The following is a 16,536-nucleotide window of genomic DNA, read 5'->3' as shown; positions in this document are numbered from 1 at the left end:
TGATAAGAACAAAAGTGGCAAATGTAAACATACTCTAATACTTTAATCTTCTGGCCAAGTATGAGTGTGTGTGTGTGTGTGTGTGTGTGTGTGTGTGTGTGTGTGTGTAAGAGAGAGAGAGAGAGAGAGAGAGAGAGAGAGAGAGAGAGAGAGAAATCTAACATCCTCTCTAAACTTCACCGAGACAGGATATTCTAATTTTTACAGTTGAAGGCTTATGTGCCCTAAATTGTCTGTCAGTCCTTTTCTGAGACTCCTATTCATCCCTCAAGATCCAGTTTAAATGTAACTACTCAATTTCCCCAAATACTCTTCTGGGCACCCAAGACACTCCTGGCATTTCTCTAATATTGTGCATTTCACATTGCACTTAACTACTTATAATCCTATCAGGTTTTAAGATATTTGTTGCAGTGTTATGCACTTAGAACATAATAGGTATAAATGTTTGTGAATAAATTAGCAAATGAGTGAATGAATGATTAACATATGATAAAATAATCTAATTCCACCTCAGAACTAGAATTATTCAGGTTTCCTCAAACCGCACACCATGATACACAGCAATATACTTTTTCCTACTTCCACATTCTAATAGGAAACCAGAATCCTAGATGTACATTATTCTGAAGCAATATCATCCCATTCACTTCTGACCTTTTAAATCCATTCCCATAAACTTGAAAACAAAAGAACTACATAGATAAAAAGAGAAACAATCCCAATTTCCAAAATACATTTTAAATTAATTTCTGCTACATTTACACATTCATTTACTTTATACAAGTGTCTGCTATTTTTCCAAATCTCTTTACCTTCTTTAATAATGCGATCAATCTTTTCAAAGTTTCCTCGATATTTAGAAATAAAAACTCCACTTTAGTTAACTGAGCTTACACAACTTCGCAATTTTTAGTTTAATGTAGAATCATTTGCCTGTTTCTTTCCTTTCCTTCTCTGAATCTTATCACAATGAAGTGAGCTATTTGGGTCATTTCTCATTCCCAAGTGTGATGACCACAAGGCCAATGGACAATGTGGTCCCTGGCCATAGAGAAGCAGTGCTGTCACCCTCTCTCTAGCCTTTCCCTGCATCAGATACAGACCATGGACAAAGCAACCTGGCTGCCCAGGGAGTTTTCCTCCCAGCTCTGTGTGCAGGAGGGGAAAGAGCTCACTGCACACACATTTCATGTGCACAGAGAACATCACAGGTCAGACAGACAAGACTCATGAGTGGATCTGAAAAAGCCAAACCATAAGCTCTTGAGATGCAGAGTAGGAAGAGCCGTTCCAAACAGCGAAGTCATGCTTTTTGTTTTATATGAGAGGGAGGGCCAGCACCTCGCCAGTGGCAGACAGAGTAAGAGCCCCGGTCTCCTGATTTCTGTTCCCGAGCTCCCATCACTACACTTTCTTTGTCTCCAGGCTCAGCTATATCCCCCTGGGGCTGGACACATTATCACCTCTGATCCAGCATGGCAATGGAAGATAGCAATTCTTCCTTCCAGCAGAGTACTAAGTACACACTAGTCATACAATGAGGTCCACACCTGTATGTTTAATGAAGCATAAAAAGAATCACAATGTTTTATTCATTTCAATCCAATATTCATATATTGAGCACCTTATCATGTACAAGGGCCAGAGCTATGTGTTAGGCAACATTAGGGAATACAGAAATACAATTAACTACACTGGATATCATACTGTACTTGAGTGGCCATGGAAATATAAACAGTGGTACAGGGGCCCACAGGAAAACACCAGAACTGCTAACCAGAATAACTGGGGTTCAAGTTAGAGGTGTAGTGAAGGTTTTGTAAAAGAGGCAATATTTTCATTGAATCTTAAAGAAAGAATGCAGCTTCATCAGGTAGAGCGGAGAAGAGAAAGACATGCCAGAGAAAGGAGTTAATTTAACCACACATACAAATTAGAACAGTAAGTGGAAAACCCAAAATACATGGGGAAAGAGGGCAAGAGATGGGACTGGCATAGTGTTTGTGATAATATTGATGGTATCACTAAAGAATGTGGGCATGGCCTTTAAAGGCAAGCATTGGAAGGGGTCTGAGCTGAGAAGAACATTCATCTCTGGGTTTTGGAGGTAATTCTCCCATTCCTGGTGCGAATGAACTGGAGATGAGAGAGGTAGAATGCACAGAAGCCATTTAAGATACTTTTCCACAAAGGAAACACTGTATGGAAATGTGTTCCTTGTCACACTTTCCTCCAAGCCTGGAGACACACAGGAGAAGGTATGCATTTCTCAAACACAGAAGGAAGAGCTTTTTTTTTTTTTTTTTTTTTTTTTTGCTTTTCTGGGATTGACCCCTTTGCTGTGATAAGGATTGTCAACTAGTCCTATGGCCGTGGGGTAGTGGAGGTGAGAAGTCCACTCTTAGCCCTGCTCAGCGGCTCCAAAAGCTCTAAACAAAGCAGTTGGAAGTCACAGAAAACCTGCTAAAATGGGATTCTCCAACTTTCTGCCTCTGGCCACCTTTTCAGATACTCCTGTCCCTGGTGTTCACTGAGCCCTCGCTCTGTCCCCAGTCTGTGCTACAGAGGGAGCCACACAGGCAGGAGGGCAGCTGAATGAGAGGAGAGGAGGCCACCCAAAGAATCCAGGAGAGACAAGGCTGAGCCCAGACAACAAACGGGAGGCTCCTGTGCTGAACACAAAGTTCCATCTGCTCCTTGTCAAACAGCAAACCGCAGGCGCTGTCACACAGCCATTTCATCTGAAAGATGAGTCATCTCTCCAAGGGGAAGGGGCTCTGACGGGGTATGCAAGGTGGTCGGTCCCCAGAGCAGGGGGCAAATAGTCCAGCCTCTATTTGTGTTGACTCAGTCACCGCATCCTTGAAAAATGTTTACCTTAATTCATGTTTTATAAACTAACACCTATAAACTATATTTTATATATACAATCTATAATAATAAAAGCGTAATATGATAATTAGACCGGACAGCCAAACCACCTTCCAGACGACCTTCTGGACGAAGTAGGAGCAGCCACCGCAGCTGCCAGCGCTGAGCCCCTTGCACGAATTTCATGCATCAGGCCTCTAGTTTTGAAATAATTTAACATGCATTATTGAAATCCATACGCAAAAACATTTTTGGTGGTGGTACATGATTTGAAAAGTTTGGAGATCATCGTGACAAACCATAGTGTCTGCCATCCAATGAAGGTCAGATTGTATCCTACACACAAAAAGCATTATATTGAGTTCAACTGTGACTGACTTAAATCCACATTATTTATGTATTTGATATGAAAATGGTTTGGCATATGATAAAACATTTCTTAGAAACTTTGGTCTACTGAAGACCCAGGGATGATATACCTATTAATAAAAACAATACGATTTGCCCCAAAAAAGTGTAAGAGCTCACACTCTCCTTCCCAACAGACTCGGTTTTCTCTAGGCCAGTGGTGGGCAAACTCATTAGTCAACAGAGCCAAATATCAACAGTACAACGATTGAAATTTCTTTTGAGAGCCAAATTTTTTAAACTTAAACTTCTTCTAACGCCACTTCTTCAAAATAGACTCGCCCAGGCCGTGGTATTTTGTGGAAGAGCCACACTCAAGAGGTCAAAGAGCCGCATGTGGCTCGCGAGCCACAGTTTGCCGACCACGGCTCTAGGCTATTACAACCTAGAGAAAGTGCATTCAAGCCAGTGTGAGACATAAAGGCTGTGAAGTCTCTCACAGTACTTACTGATCCGTACAGCTCCCCCTTCTCATTCATGCCGAGGTAGAGTCCACTGTCCACGCCTCGAATGCTGACAAGGCCCACGGCTATACTGATAAATTCCAGAATGCCTACAAGACAATAGGCAGAAGGTGAAGGGCAGGTCAGAGCACAGAGCACTGCCCTGAGTCTCAGCATCACTAGAAGTTTCAAAGAGGACTGAGGTTAGCTCCCAACTGGGATAATCTCACACTCATTAAGAAAGTGTCTTTTAGAACCACTGCCGAAAAGAATTGACTTTTATAATAATGATACAAAAATACTTATCAACGTGACACATAACATTTTAAAAATAAAAAGCTAGTATGTACATAGATATGCTGAGAAGTGATAGGACATAACTAGTGTACATATTCTAATTAACCTAAAAGAATATAATTGGAGAGAAAAAATATCCAGTTTTACTCCCAGTTGATAAATGTGAAATTATACATTTGTGTATGGGCATAGATCAGAAAAAATTCTATTCAGAGAATGGTCTTATGTGCCTCAAAATAAAGAGTATGAGGTGCTAAGTTGATTTGTTTATACAGAACGCTATCCCCTCTCTACTGTATAGAGATCTCCATCTGGGACAATAAAATAGCCTACTCCTATCTCAAATATTTTTGCTTAAACAAAGTATCTATTATTGCTATAGTTATCTAAGCCTCATAAGGGATACTTAAGCAATTAAGATAACACAATATTCTGAAAAAAATGCAGATTCCAAAAATATTCTTGATTTTAAATAGTCATGGAGTATTATATCCCAAAAACAAATCAACATAATTACCTTTTATTTCCTTCTTTCTGCATACTTACCTCACTAAGAATAACAATACTTACAATGGGCATAAATCCAGGATTTTATGGCTATTCAACAACAGCTTCAAAGTCTCTAACTATATTGTTGTTTTAATATGATTACCCAACAGGACATTTGGGACAATGCTAATATTACTCATGCTTAACCATGTTCTCAATTTATAATAATAAAAGCGTAATATGCTAATTAGACCAGACAGCCGAACCACCTTCCGGATGTCCTTTCGGATTAAGCCGGGGCTGCGAGGGCCGAGGAAAGCCGCCATGGCTGCGAGGGCTGAGCCCCTTTGCATGAATTTTGGTGCATCAGGCCTCTGAGTTTTGTGATAAAGTACTAGACTTTGTAAAAACCTTGCATTCATGTATACCACATATTGGGTTGTTTTCTAAAAAATCTTCAACTATTGAAAAATTTACTTACATCTTAGAATAACATTGGCCTATAGTTAGTCTCATGTGACTGATAAAAAGAAATTATATGAATTTTTAAATAATTAATTTTTCAGCTCTCACAAAACAGACTGTGCTACTATGAAAAGAAGACATGACAGCCTGGTAATGTGGCTCAGTGGTTGAGCAATCACCTATGAACCAGGAGGTCATGTCCAGTTGCAGGCTCAGTCCCTAGTGTGGGGCATGCAGGAGGCAGCCAATCAATGATTCTTTCTCATCATTGATGTTTCTATCTCTTTCTCCCTCTCCTTTCCTCTCTGAAATCAAAAATATATATTTTTAAAAAACCACAAAGAAGACATGACAAATACATAGTGATGAAGGGAGATAAGACTTTGGGTGGGAGTACACAGTGGAGTATATGGATGACCTTATTATAAATTGTACAGCTAAAAGTTATAGAAAGCTATTAACCAACATCACCCCAATAAATTTAATTTTAAAACAAAATACATGCAGGAGACAAAATGGCGGCAGAATAGGCAGACGTGTCCCGAGCCTTGTCCTGGAGCAGATAGAAGGAGCAACTAAATCGAATAACACCCACCCCGAATTGGCAAAGCAGACACAGCTGGTGAGACAATTCGCAGCCGGGAAGGGCAGAGGACGCCTGGAGAAGAGTAAAATCAGGGCTCTGGGCTGGAGAGAACTGTGAGACCTCCGAGCCCAGAGGGTCAGATGGAAGCCACACAGCACCAATGCTGTGTCCCTTGGGACAGGCAGAACATCTCACTGTGGAAACGAAGTCCACAGGGCTGGGGTGACAGGAAATTCTAGATCTAAGCCCACAGCCAGGAGAGGGCAGCCTGAACAACTGCCCAAGCCATGCTGTGCCAGGAGGAGAGGGGCTCCCAGAGGCGCAGCTCTTTCCCCTCTTTGGTCTTTATTTGCTAAACCCAGTTCATAGGACCTTTCAAATACAAACACTCACCCGTGGCCGAGGTGCAGATGTGTGGAGTCTGGAGAGAGGAGCAGCTTGGGGAGAGGTGGCTGGGAGTCTGGCACTGAGACATAACCTGACTAGTGGGACCTGGGCAGCCATTTTCTCCTGAAGAGATAGCCCCTCCCTGCAGTCTCCAGGCAACCAATACAGCCACACCCAGACTACACCCTGAGTGTTACAAAGGATACCAAAAAAAAAAAAATTTAAAGAGTCCCTGAGAGCCCTGGACTGGCCTGAAGAGAGGCCATTCAGTCCCGGAACACCATAAGGCAACCTCCCCAACTATAGCCCTGTCAGAAAGAGCCACTTGAGAGATTAAGATTGAAAGTGAGCAGACAGGCTAAGTGGGAAGATGGATCCCGCCTGCTGGCAGTCAAGGCTGTGGAGACAGACACAAACAGAGGAGCAGTGGACTGCTTAGAACTTCAATAATTTAACAGGGAACTGAGAAGTGGCAGACAGTACAAAGAGTAGGATCTGAAATCAGCCCCCATGGGGCATTAAAACTCAGCAGAAAGAAACGGCACTTCACTTTTTAATATTTATTTTTATTTTACTTTATTTTATTTTATTATTACTTTGTTGTCTTACTTTTTTCTATATTTACTTTTTTATTTGTTACTTTATTTTTATTTTTTCTTCCATTATTCTTTCATCATTCTATTTCTATTTTTTTTAAATGGACTAAATTTATTTATCTTTTTAATTTCTTTATTGATTAAGGTATTACTTATTTGTCCTCATCCCCCCATTACCTTCCCAAACCGCACCCCTGCCCCACTTATGCCCTCACGCCCCTATTGTCTGTGTCCACTGGTTAGGCTTATATGCATGCATCGAAGTCCTTTGGTTGATCTCTTCCCCTTACCCCCACCCTCCTCTACCTTCCCTCTGAGGTTTGACAGTTTGATCGATGCTTCCCTGTCTCTGGATCTGTTTTTCATCATTCGTTTGTGTTGTTCATTATTTCCCATAGATGAGTGAGATCTTGTGATATTTATCTTTCTCTGACTGACTTATTTCACTTAGCATAATGCTCTCCAGTTCCATCCATGCTGTTGCAAATGGTAGGAATTCCTTCTTTTTTACAGCAGCGTAGTATTCCACTGTGTAGATGTACCAGAGTTTTCTAATTGACTCATCTGCTGATGGGCACTTAGGCTGTTTCCAAATCTTAGCTATGGTGAATTGTGCTGCTATGAACATAGGGGTGCATATATCCTTTCTGATCAATGTTTCTGGCTTCTTGTGATATATTCCTAGAAGTGGGATCACTGGGTCAAATGGGAGTTCCATTTTTAGTTTTTGGAGGAAACTCCATACTGTTCTCCACAGCGGCTGCACCAATCTGCATTCCCACCAGCAGTGCACGAGGGTTCCTTTTTCTCCGCATCCTCACCAGCACTTGTCGTTTGTTGATTTGTTGATGATAGTCATTCTGACAGGTGTGAGATGGTACCGCATTGTAGTTTTGAATTGCATCTCTCGGATAATTAGTGACTTTGAGCATGTTTTCATATGTTTCTTGGCCTTCCTTTTGTCTTCTTTTGAAAAGTATCTATTTAGGTCCGTTTTTCCATTTTTTGATTGGATCATTTATCTTCCTTTTGTTAAGTTGTATGAGTTCCCTGTAGATGTTGGAGATTAAACTCTTATCGGTGATAATATTGGCAAATATGTTCTCCCATGTAGTGGGCTTTCTTGTTGTTTTGTTGATGGTTTCTTTTGCTGTGCAAAAGCTTTTTATTTTGATGTAGTCCCATTTGTTTATTTTCTCTTTAGTTTCCATTGCCCTCGGGACTGTATCAGTGAAGAAGTTCCTTCAGCATTTTCTGAGATTTTGCTGCCCGTGGATTCCTCTAGTATTTTTATGGTTTCCCATCTTATGTTTAAGTCCTGTATCCATTTTGAGTTTATTTTTGTGTATGGTGTAAGTTGCTGGTCTAGTTTCATTTTTTTGCATGTATCTGTCCAATTTTCCCAACACCATTTATTGAAGAGACTGTCTTGACTCCATTGTATGCTATTGCCTCCTTTGTCTAATATTAATTGTGCATAGTGGTTTGGGTCGATTTCTGGGTTCTCTATTCTATTCCATTGGTCTATATGTCTGGTTCTTGAGCCAGTACCAGGCAGTTTAGAGAACAGTGGTTTTGTAATGTAGCTTGATATCTGGTATTGTGATTCCCTCTAACTTTGTTCTTCTTTCTCAGTATTGCTGCAGCTATTCGGGGTCTTTTTTTATTCCAGATGAATTTTTGGAGAGTTTGTTCCATATGCCGTTAGTATTTTAATGGGGACTGCATTGAATCTATAGATTGCTTTGGGTAGTATGGACACTTTAATGACGTTGATTCTACCAATCCATGAACATGGTATGCTCTTCCGTATATTTATGTCTTCCTCTATCTCTTTTTTCAGGGTCCTGTAGTTTTCTGTGTATAGGTCTTTTACCTCCTTAGTTAAGTTTATTCCTAGGTATCTTAATTTTTTTGGTGCGATGGTAAATGGGATTGCTTTTTTAGTCTCTCTTTCTGTAAGTTCACTATTGGTGTATAGAAATGCCATAGATTTCTTGGCGTTAATTTTGTATCCTGCTACTTTGCCAAATTCATTTATTAAGTCTAATAGTTTTTTGATGGAGTCTTTAGGGTTTTTTATGTACAATATCATGTCATGTCGAATAAGGACAGTTTTACTTCTTGTTTTCCAATTTGGATGCCTTTTATTTCTTCTTCTTGTCTAATCGCAATGGCTAATACTTCCAGTACTACGTTGAACAGGAGTGGTGAGAGTGGGCATCCCTGTCTTGTTCCTGTTCTTAGGGGAAATGGTTTTAGTTTTTGCCTATTTCTATTTTTTCTATTTTAATTTTATTTTATCCTATTTTTAACTAATTTTTAATAGTTTTTTTCTTCTTTCTCTCTCTCTTTCTTCTTATCCACTCATCCTCTTCCTACTTCCTCTATACTGAACTGAGGTCCTCCCCATATTCATCCAATTCCTTAACCTTACTTTCTGAATATAAGCTCAGCCTCTACAGATTCTGCCCCCACCCTCTTTTCTGGGTGTTTGATGTTTGCATTTTTTTTGGTTTACCTGTTTCTTCTGTGGTGTTTTCTCCATATATATAATAAAGTCCTGGTGCATGAAAATTGTGCTGGGAAGGGGGTCCATCTGCCTGGCCTATACCCTGACCGCAATCTGGGACCGCTGGCTCCTAACCGCTTTCCTGCCTGCCTGCCTGCCTGATCACCCCTAACCACTCTGCTTGCCTGCTTCATCACCCCTATCCACTCGCCTGCCTGCGTGATCACCCCTAACACCTCTGCCTGCCTATCTGATCACCCCTAACTGCTCACCTGCCTGCCTGATAGCCCCTAACCACCTGTCTGTCTGCCTGATTGCCCCTAACCACTCTGCCTGCCTGATGTCCCTAACCACTCAACTGCTTGCCTGATCACCCCTAACTGCTCGACTGCCTGCCTGATCACCCCTAACGCTTGCCTGCCTGCCTGATCGCCCCTAACTGCTCACCTGCCTGCCTGATCACCCCTAACCGCCTCTGTCTGCCTGCCTGATCGCCCCTAACCACTCTGCCTGCCTGATGCCCCTAACCACTCACCTGCCTGACGGATCGCCCCTAACCACTCTTCCTACCTAATGGACCCTAACTGCTTGCCTGCCAGACTGATCACCCCTAACCACCTCTGTCCCTGTCCCCTGCCACCGTGACTTCATCCAGAAGGACGTTCGGAATGACGTCCGGAAGGTCATTCAGCTGTCCGGTCTAATTAGCATATTATGCTTTTATAGGTTTTTTTTGCTCTTTCTTCCTTTTTCTTCTTTTTCTTTTTTCTGTTACCATTTTTTCTCTCTTTGACATCATTTGTGCTCTCTTTTCTCTCCCCTAATTCTCTTTTCGCTGGTGGTCACTTATATTGGGGTTATCAGTGTCATGAGTACATTCTTGTTTTGTTCCCTTTGTGTCGTGTCTTGGCGAGTTGCATTTTTTCCTGTTTGGTCAATGTGGTAGAGAGTGAGCCACATAATCAGACACCTGGAGAGGAGACTCCAACCATGAACAGGTCAATAACACTCCAGGCCTAACCACAGAGGCAGGAAGAAGGCGACAGTGAGGCAGAGAGCATGAGTAAGGGAGGGTGCGAAAGGGGAGTGTGTGGACGTGTGGGGTGTGTGTGTGTGTGTGTGTGCACGTGAGTGAGGAACAGTTACATCCCGCAGGACCTTCGGGGGCAGGCAGACCGGGCTCACCTAGCCAAGCAGCCTCTGCTACCACTGCAAACAGTCCAGGGTGGCCAGCACTACCGCAGAGGCTGCGCCTTGTTGAAGGGGAGAGCTGCTGTGACAGAGCCCAGTCTCACCTCCACCCAGGGTGCCCTCAGACACCACCCAGGACTCTACAGCCATGCCCGCAGGGACCTGCTGCCTCGGCTGAGGTCCCACAATCATCAAGACCCCAGCCACCCCAGCCACGGGCTCTGTGAGTTCCGAAGCACACTCCCCTCTGGCCGGCCCAACACTTTATTTAGCCCAGGGCACCTTAACCACACGAGCACCAACAGCGCGAGCAGACCACCCCCGTCCAAGGAGCAGCAGCCCTGCAAGAAGCCTGTCCCCCGTCCGAGCAGCATGCCCCCCTCAGAGGAGCATCAGCCTCATATGGCCTGTCCGCATCCAAGGAGCAGCAGCCAGGCACACAGCCCACCACCGTCCCAGAACCAGCAGCCGCGTAAAGCCGCCCGGTCTGAGGACCAGCAGCCACATAAGCAGCCTGCCCTGTCCAAGGAGCCACAGGCACACACAGCCCCCGTTTGAGGAGCAGCAACCCTGCGAGCTGCCCGCCCCCGTTTGAGGAGCAGCAGCCAGGCAAGCAGCCCACCCCCGCCACCTAGAGGAGCCACCATTGCTGCAAGCAGCTGCCAGAAACCCATCACTGTCTCACTAATTAGAAAGGTGTGGACAAGGAACCCGGGAAGGCTGGTCAACCTTGAAACTCTGAAAGGTCAGAGCCAACCACTCCCTATCTAATTGAGACAATGGTAGCTGAATCAACTTCCCCACCAAATAATCATGTAAATCCTTACTGATAATATAATCTGCCTGTTACTGGAATTGCCTGCCTAAGGGCCATGGGTGTATCCCAAACTGAATAAAAGGGATGGCAAGGAGAAAGCAAAGCCTAGTCCTCCCACTAGAAGTGGGCCCCGCCTGGCCCCCATTTCCCAAACTAATACTTTTCTAGTCTCTTTTATTTGTGTGCAGCCTTCTCCAGAACCCGAACCCTGAACCTGAACCCAGAACCACGCGGGACATGAAAGGGGTTCTCAGAAGCAGCCATGCTAGCAGCGCTCAACAGAGGAGTCCCACCAACTGAGGAGCAGCCACAGCCTGAGAAGCCGATGCCACCCGCAGAGCAGCCCCACACGACCCAACACCTAGATGCTTCGGTGAGAGCAAAAGTGGGGAGACAAAGAAACCCCCAAAGGAAACACAGGAGGAATCGCCAGAAAAGGAGCTAAGTGAAATGAAGGCATGCAATGTCAGAAAAAAAAATTCAGAATAAGGGTCATACGGTTCATAAACCAGATGGATGAAAAAGTCAACAACTTATGTAAGAATCAAGAAGAAATAAAGAGTGATATGGCTGCAATAAAAAACACTATGGAAAGTTTCAACAGTAGACAAGGAGAAGAGGAGGACCAAATTAGCAAATTAGAAGACAAGGGAAAAAAACACACCCAAACTGAACTGCAATTGGAGAAAAAAATTAAAAGACAGGAGGAGGGCCTAAGAGAGCTTTGGGACAACATGAGATGAAGCAACATATGAATAATAGGGGTGCCAGAACAATAGGAAGAGGAACAAGGGTTAGAAAACCTATTTGAAGAAATAATGACAGAAAACTTCCCTGATGTGGGAAAGAAAAAAGTCACACAAGCACAGAGAGTCCCAAACAAGATTAACCTGAAAAGACCCACACTAAGACACATCATAAGTATGACGGTAAATGTTCAGGACAAAGAGAGAATCTTAAAGGCTGCAAGAGAGAGACAGAAAGTTACGTACAAGGGATCTCCCATTAGATTATCAAATGATTTCTCAACAGAAAAATATCAGGCCATAAAGGAATGGAAAGAAGTTTAAAAGTGATGCAAACCTAGGGACTGAATCCCAGAATACACTATCCAACAAGGCTATCATTCAAAATTGAAGGGGAAATCAGGAGCTTCACAAATAAAAAAAAAAAAGGCTAAGGGAGTTTATCACCACCAAGTCACCAATGCAAGAAATGCTAAAGGGACTGTTGTAAAAAGAAGAAATAAAAAGGAAAGAAGGAACACAGACACAAATAAAATGGCTAGAAACAAGTACCTATCAATAATTACTTTAAGCGTAAATGGACCAAATGCTCCAATCAAAAGACATCGAGTGGCTGAATGGATAAGAAAACATGACCCATATATATACTGTCTAAAGGAGACCCACCTCAGAACAAGAGATCCACACGGACGGAAAGTGAAGGAATGGAAAAATATCTTTCAGGCAAATGGAAATGAAAAAAAAAAAAAAAGGTGGGGTAGCAATCTGACAAAATGGACCTCAAAGTGAATGCCATAATAAGAGATAAGGAAGGCCACTTCATAATACTAAAGGGATCAATAAAACAAGTGGATATAGCCCTGGCAAACATATATGCATCCAATGCAGAAGCACCCAAATACATTAAAAAACTTCTGGAAGATATCAAGGGAGAGATCAACAATACAATCATAGTAGGGGACTTTAATAACCAACAGACATCACTGTATAAATACTAAAGACAAAAAATCAGCAAAAAAAAAAAAAGAAGAAGAAAAGAAAAGAAATCCTAAATGACTCATTAGAACAGATGGACTTAATAGACATCTTCAGAATATTTCACCCCAAAGTAATGGAATATACATTCTTCTCAAGGGCACATGGGACATTTTCAAAGATAGATAACATATTGGGTCACAGACAAAGTATCTCCAAATTCCAGAAGATTGAAATCATATCAAGCATCTTCTCAGACCACAATGGCATAATATTAGAAATCAACTACAATAAAAACAATCCAAAAAATTCAAATACTTGGAAGCAGAATAGCATTCTATTAAATAATGATTGGGTTACCAAAGAGATTGAAGAAAAAATTAAAAAATATCTTAGAAACAAATGACAATAAAAACACAACAATTCAAAATCTATTGAACACATTGAAAGCAGTCCTGAGAGGAAAGTTTATAGCTCTAGAGGCCTACCTCAAAAAAAAAAAAAAAACACACACAAGAAAAAAACAGTAATAAATCTTGTGACAACTACAAGAATTAGAAAGAGAGCAACAGAAAAGCTCAGAGTGAGCATAAGGAAGGAGATATTACAGATCACAGCAGAAATAACTAACATAGAGACCAAAAAAAAAAAAATACAAAAGATCAATAAAACCAAGAGCTGGTTCTTTCAAAAGATAAACAAGACTGATGAACTTCTAGCCAGGTTCGAAAGAAGCAATGAGAGAGGAACCAAATAAATTCAGAAATGAAAGAGGCGAAATACCAAACCCCACAGAAATACAAAGGATTGTAAAATAATACAATGAACAACTCTATTCCAACAAACTAGACAACCTGGAGGAAATGGACATATTCCTAGAAAAATATAACCTTCCAAAACTCAATCAGGAAGACCCTAAAAATCTCAAAAGGCTGATAACTATGCAGGAAATTTAAGTGATCATCAAAAAGCTTCCAGCAAACAAAAGCCCGGGGGCAGACAGCTTCACAAGGGGAGTTTTACCAAACACTCAAGGAAGAACTAAAACCTATCCTCCTCAGACTATTAAAAAAAAATTCAAGAGGAAGGAACACTTCCAACCTCATTCTATGAAGCCAGCATTACCCTAATTCCAAAATCAGATAAAGACAACACAAAGAAAGAGAATTACAGGCCAATATTTCTCATGAACATTGATGCCAAAATCCTCAACAAAATTCTAGCAAATTGAACTCAGCAGTACATCAGAAAGATCATACACCATGACCAAGTAGGATTTATTCCGGGGATGCAAGGATGGTACAATATACACAAATCAAAAAATGTGATATATCACATAAACAAATTGAGAGATAAAAATCACAGAGTCATATAAATTGATGCAGAAAAAGTATTTGACAAAATCCAACACCCTTTCTTGATAAACCCCTGAGAAATGTGGAAATAGACAGATCATACCTCAACATAATAAAAGCCTTATATAATAAATCTGCAGCCAACATCATACTCAGTGGGAATAAACTATAAAACCATTTCACCTAGGAACAGGAACAAGACAGGGATGCCTACTCTCACCACTCCTGTTTGACATAGTACTGGAAGTGCTAGCCATAGCAATTAGACAAGAGGAAGAAATAAAAGGTATCCAATTGGAAAGAAGACATAAAACTCATTATTCGTAGATGACATGATACTGTACATAGTAAACCTTAAAGACTCCATCAAAAAATTTTTAGACTTAATAAATAAATTCAACAATGTAGCAGGATACAAAATTAACGCCAAGAAACCTATGGCATTTTTATACACCAATAGTGAACTTACAGAAAGAGAGATTAAAAAAACAATCCCTTTATCATCGCACCAAAAAAATTAAGATATCTAGGAATAAACTTAACTAAGGAGGTAAAATTCCTGTACTCAGAAAACTACAGGACCCTGAAAAAAGAGATAGAGGAAGACATAAACAGATGGAAGAACATACCATGAAATAAAAGGTATCCAATTGGAAAGAAGACATAAAACTCATTATTCGTAGATGACATGATACTGTACATAGTAAACCTTAAAGACTCCATCAAAAAATTTGGATTGATAGAATCAACATCATTAAAATTTCCATACTACCCAAAGCAATCTACAGATTCAAAGTACTGCCCATTAAAATACCAATGGCATATTTCATAGACATAGAACAAATGCTCCAAAAATTCATCTGGAATAAAAATTAAAAAAAGGAATAGCTGCAGCAATCCTGAGAAAGAAGAACAAAGTAGGAAGGATCTCAATACCAGATATCAATCTGTATTACAAAGCCACTGTTCTCTAAACTGCCTGGTACTGGCACAAGAACAGACATATAGATCAATGGAATAGAATAGAGAACCCAGAAATCGACCCAAACCATTATTCTCCATTAATATTTGACAAAGGAGGCAAGAGCATCCAATGGAGTCAAGATATTCTCTTTAATAAATGGTGTTGGGAAAATTGGACAGATACATGCAAAAAAAATGAACCTAGACCACCAACTTACACCATACACAAAAATAAACTCAAAATGGATACAGGACTTAAACATAAGACGGGAAACCATAAAAATACTAGAGGAATCCACAGGGAGCAAAATCTCAGACATATGCCGAAGCAATAGCTTCACTGATACAGTCCCGAGGGCAATGGAAACTAAAGAGAAAATAAACAATTGGGACTACATCAAAATAAAAATATTCTGTACAGCAAAAGAAACCATCAACAAAACAACAACAAAGCCCACTGCATACGTGAATGTATTTGCCAATGTTATCTCCAATAAGGGTTTAATCTCCAACATTATAGGGAACTCATACAACTTAACAAAAAGAAGATAAACAACCCAATCAAAAAATGGGCAATGGACCTAAATAGATGCTTTTTGAAAGAGGACATAAGGAAGGCCAAGAGACATATGAAAACATGCTCTAAGTCACTAATCATCCGAGAGATGCAAATCAAAACGACAATGCGGTACCATCTCACACCTGTCAGAATGGCTATCATCAACAAAGCAACAAACGACAAGTGTTGGCGAGGATGCGGAGAAAAAGGAACCCTCGTGCACTGCTGGTGGGAATGCAGACTGGTGCAGCCACTGTGGAGAACAGTATGGAGTTTCCTCCAAAAACTAAAAATGGAACTCCCATTTGACCCAGTGATCCCACTTCTAGAAATATATCCCAAAAACTAGAAGCACCAATCAGAAAGGATATATGCACCCCTGTGTTCATAGCAGCACTATTCACCATCGCTAAGATTTGGAAACAGCCTAAGTGCCCATCAGCAGATGAGTCGATTAGAAAACTCTGGTACATCTACACAATGGAATACTAGGCTGTGGTAAAAAAGAAGGAATTCTTACCATTTAAAGCAGCATGGATGGAACTGGAGAGCATTATGCTAAGTGAAATAAGCCAGGCAATGAAAGAAAAATACTACATGATCTCACTCATTTGTGGATTATAATGAATAACATAAACTGATGAACAAAAATAGATCTAGAGACAGAGAAGCATCGATTAGATGCTCAAACCTCAGAGGGAAGGCAGGGGAGGGCAGGACTCAGGAGGAGAGTTCAACCAAAGGACTTGTACGCATACATATAAGCATAACCAATTGATACAGACACCAGGGAGGGGGGTGAGGGCATGAGTGGGGGAATGGGGGGACAATAGGGGGATAAGGACACATTTGTAATACTTTAATCAATTAAGG

At 41.2% G+C, this 16,536-nt stretch overlaps 1 protein-coding gene across 7 annotated transcripts in view; it reads right to left on the bottom strand.

Moving 5' to 3' along the window:
- FGF9 (fibroblast growth factor 9) overlaps positions 1-16,536 on the bottom strand; it is a 215,321-nt gene that overhangs the window by 45,913 nt on the left and 152,872 nt on the right. For all 7 annotated transcript variants that reach the window (XM_079774113.1, XM_079774111.1, XM_079774110.1 and 4 more), the window contains one exon: positions 3,732-3,835. In XM_079774113.1, coding sequence (XP_079630239.1) covers positions 3,732-3,835 — 104 coding nt within the window. The remainder of the gene's footprint in view (positions 1-3,731; positions 3,836-16,536) is intronic.

This window comes from Cnephaeus nilssonii (assembly GCF_951640355.1).
Source record: "Cnephaeus nilssonii genome assembly, chromosome: 6".
NCBI lineage: Eukaryota > Metazoa > Chordata > Mammalia > Chiroptera > Vespertilionidae > Cnephaeus > Cnephaeus nilssonii.
Note: the sequence above shows the minus strand (reverse complement) of the source record. Positions and strands in the feature narration are given on the sequence as shown.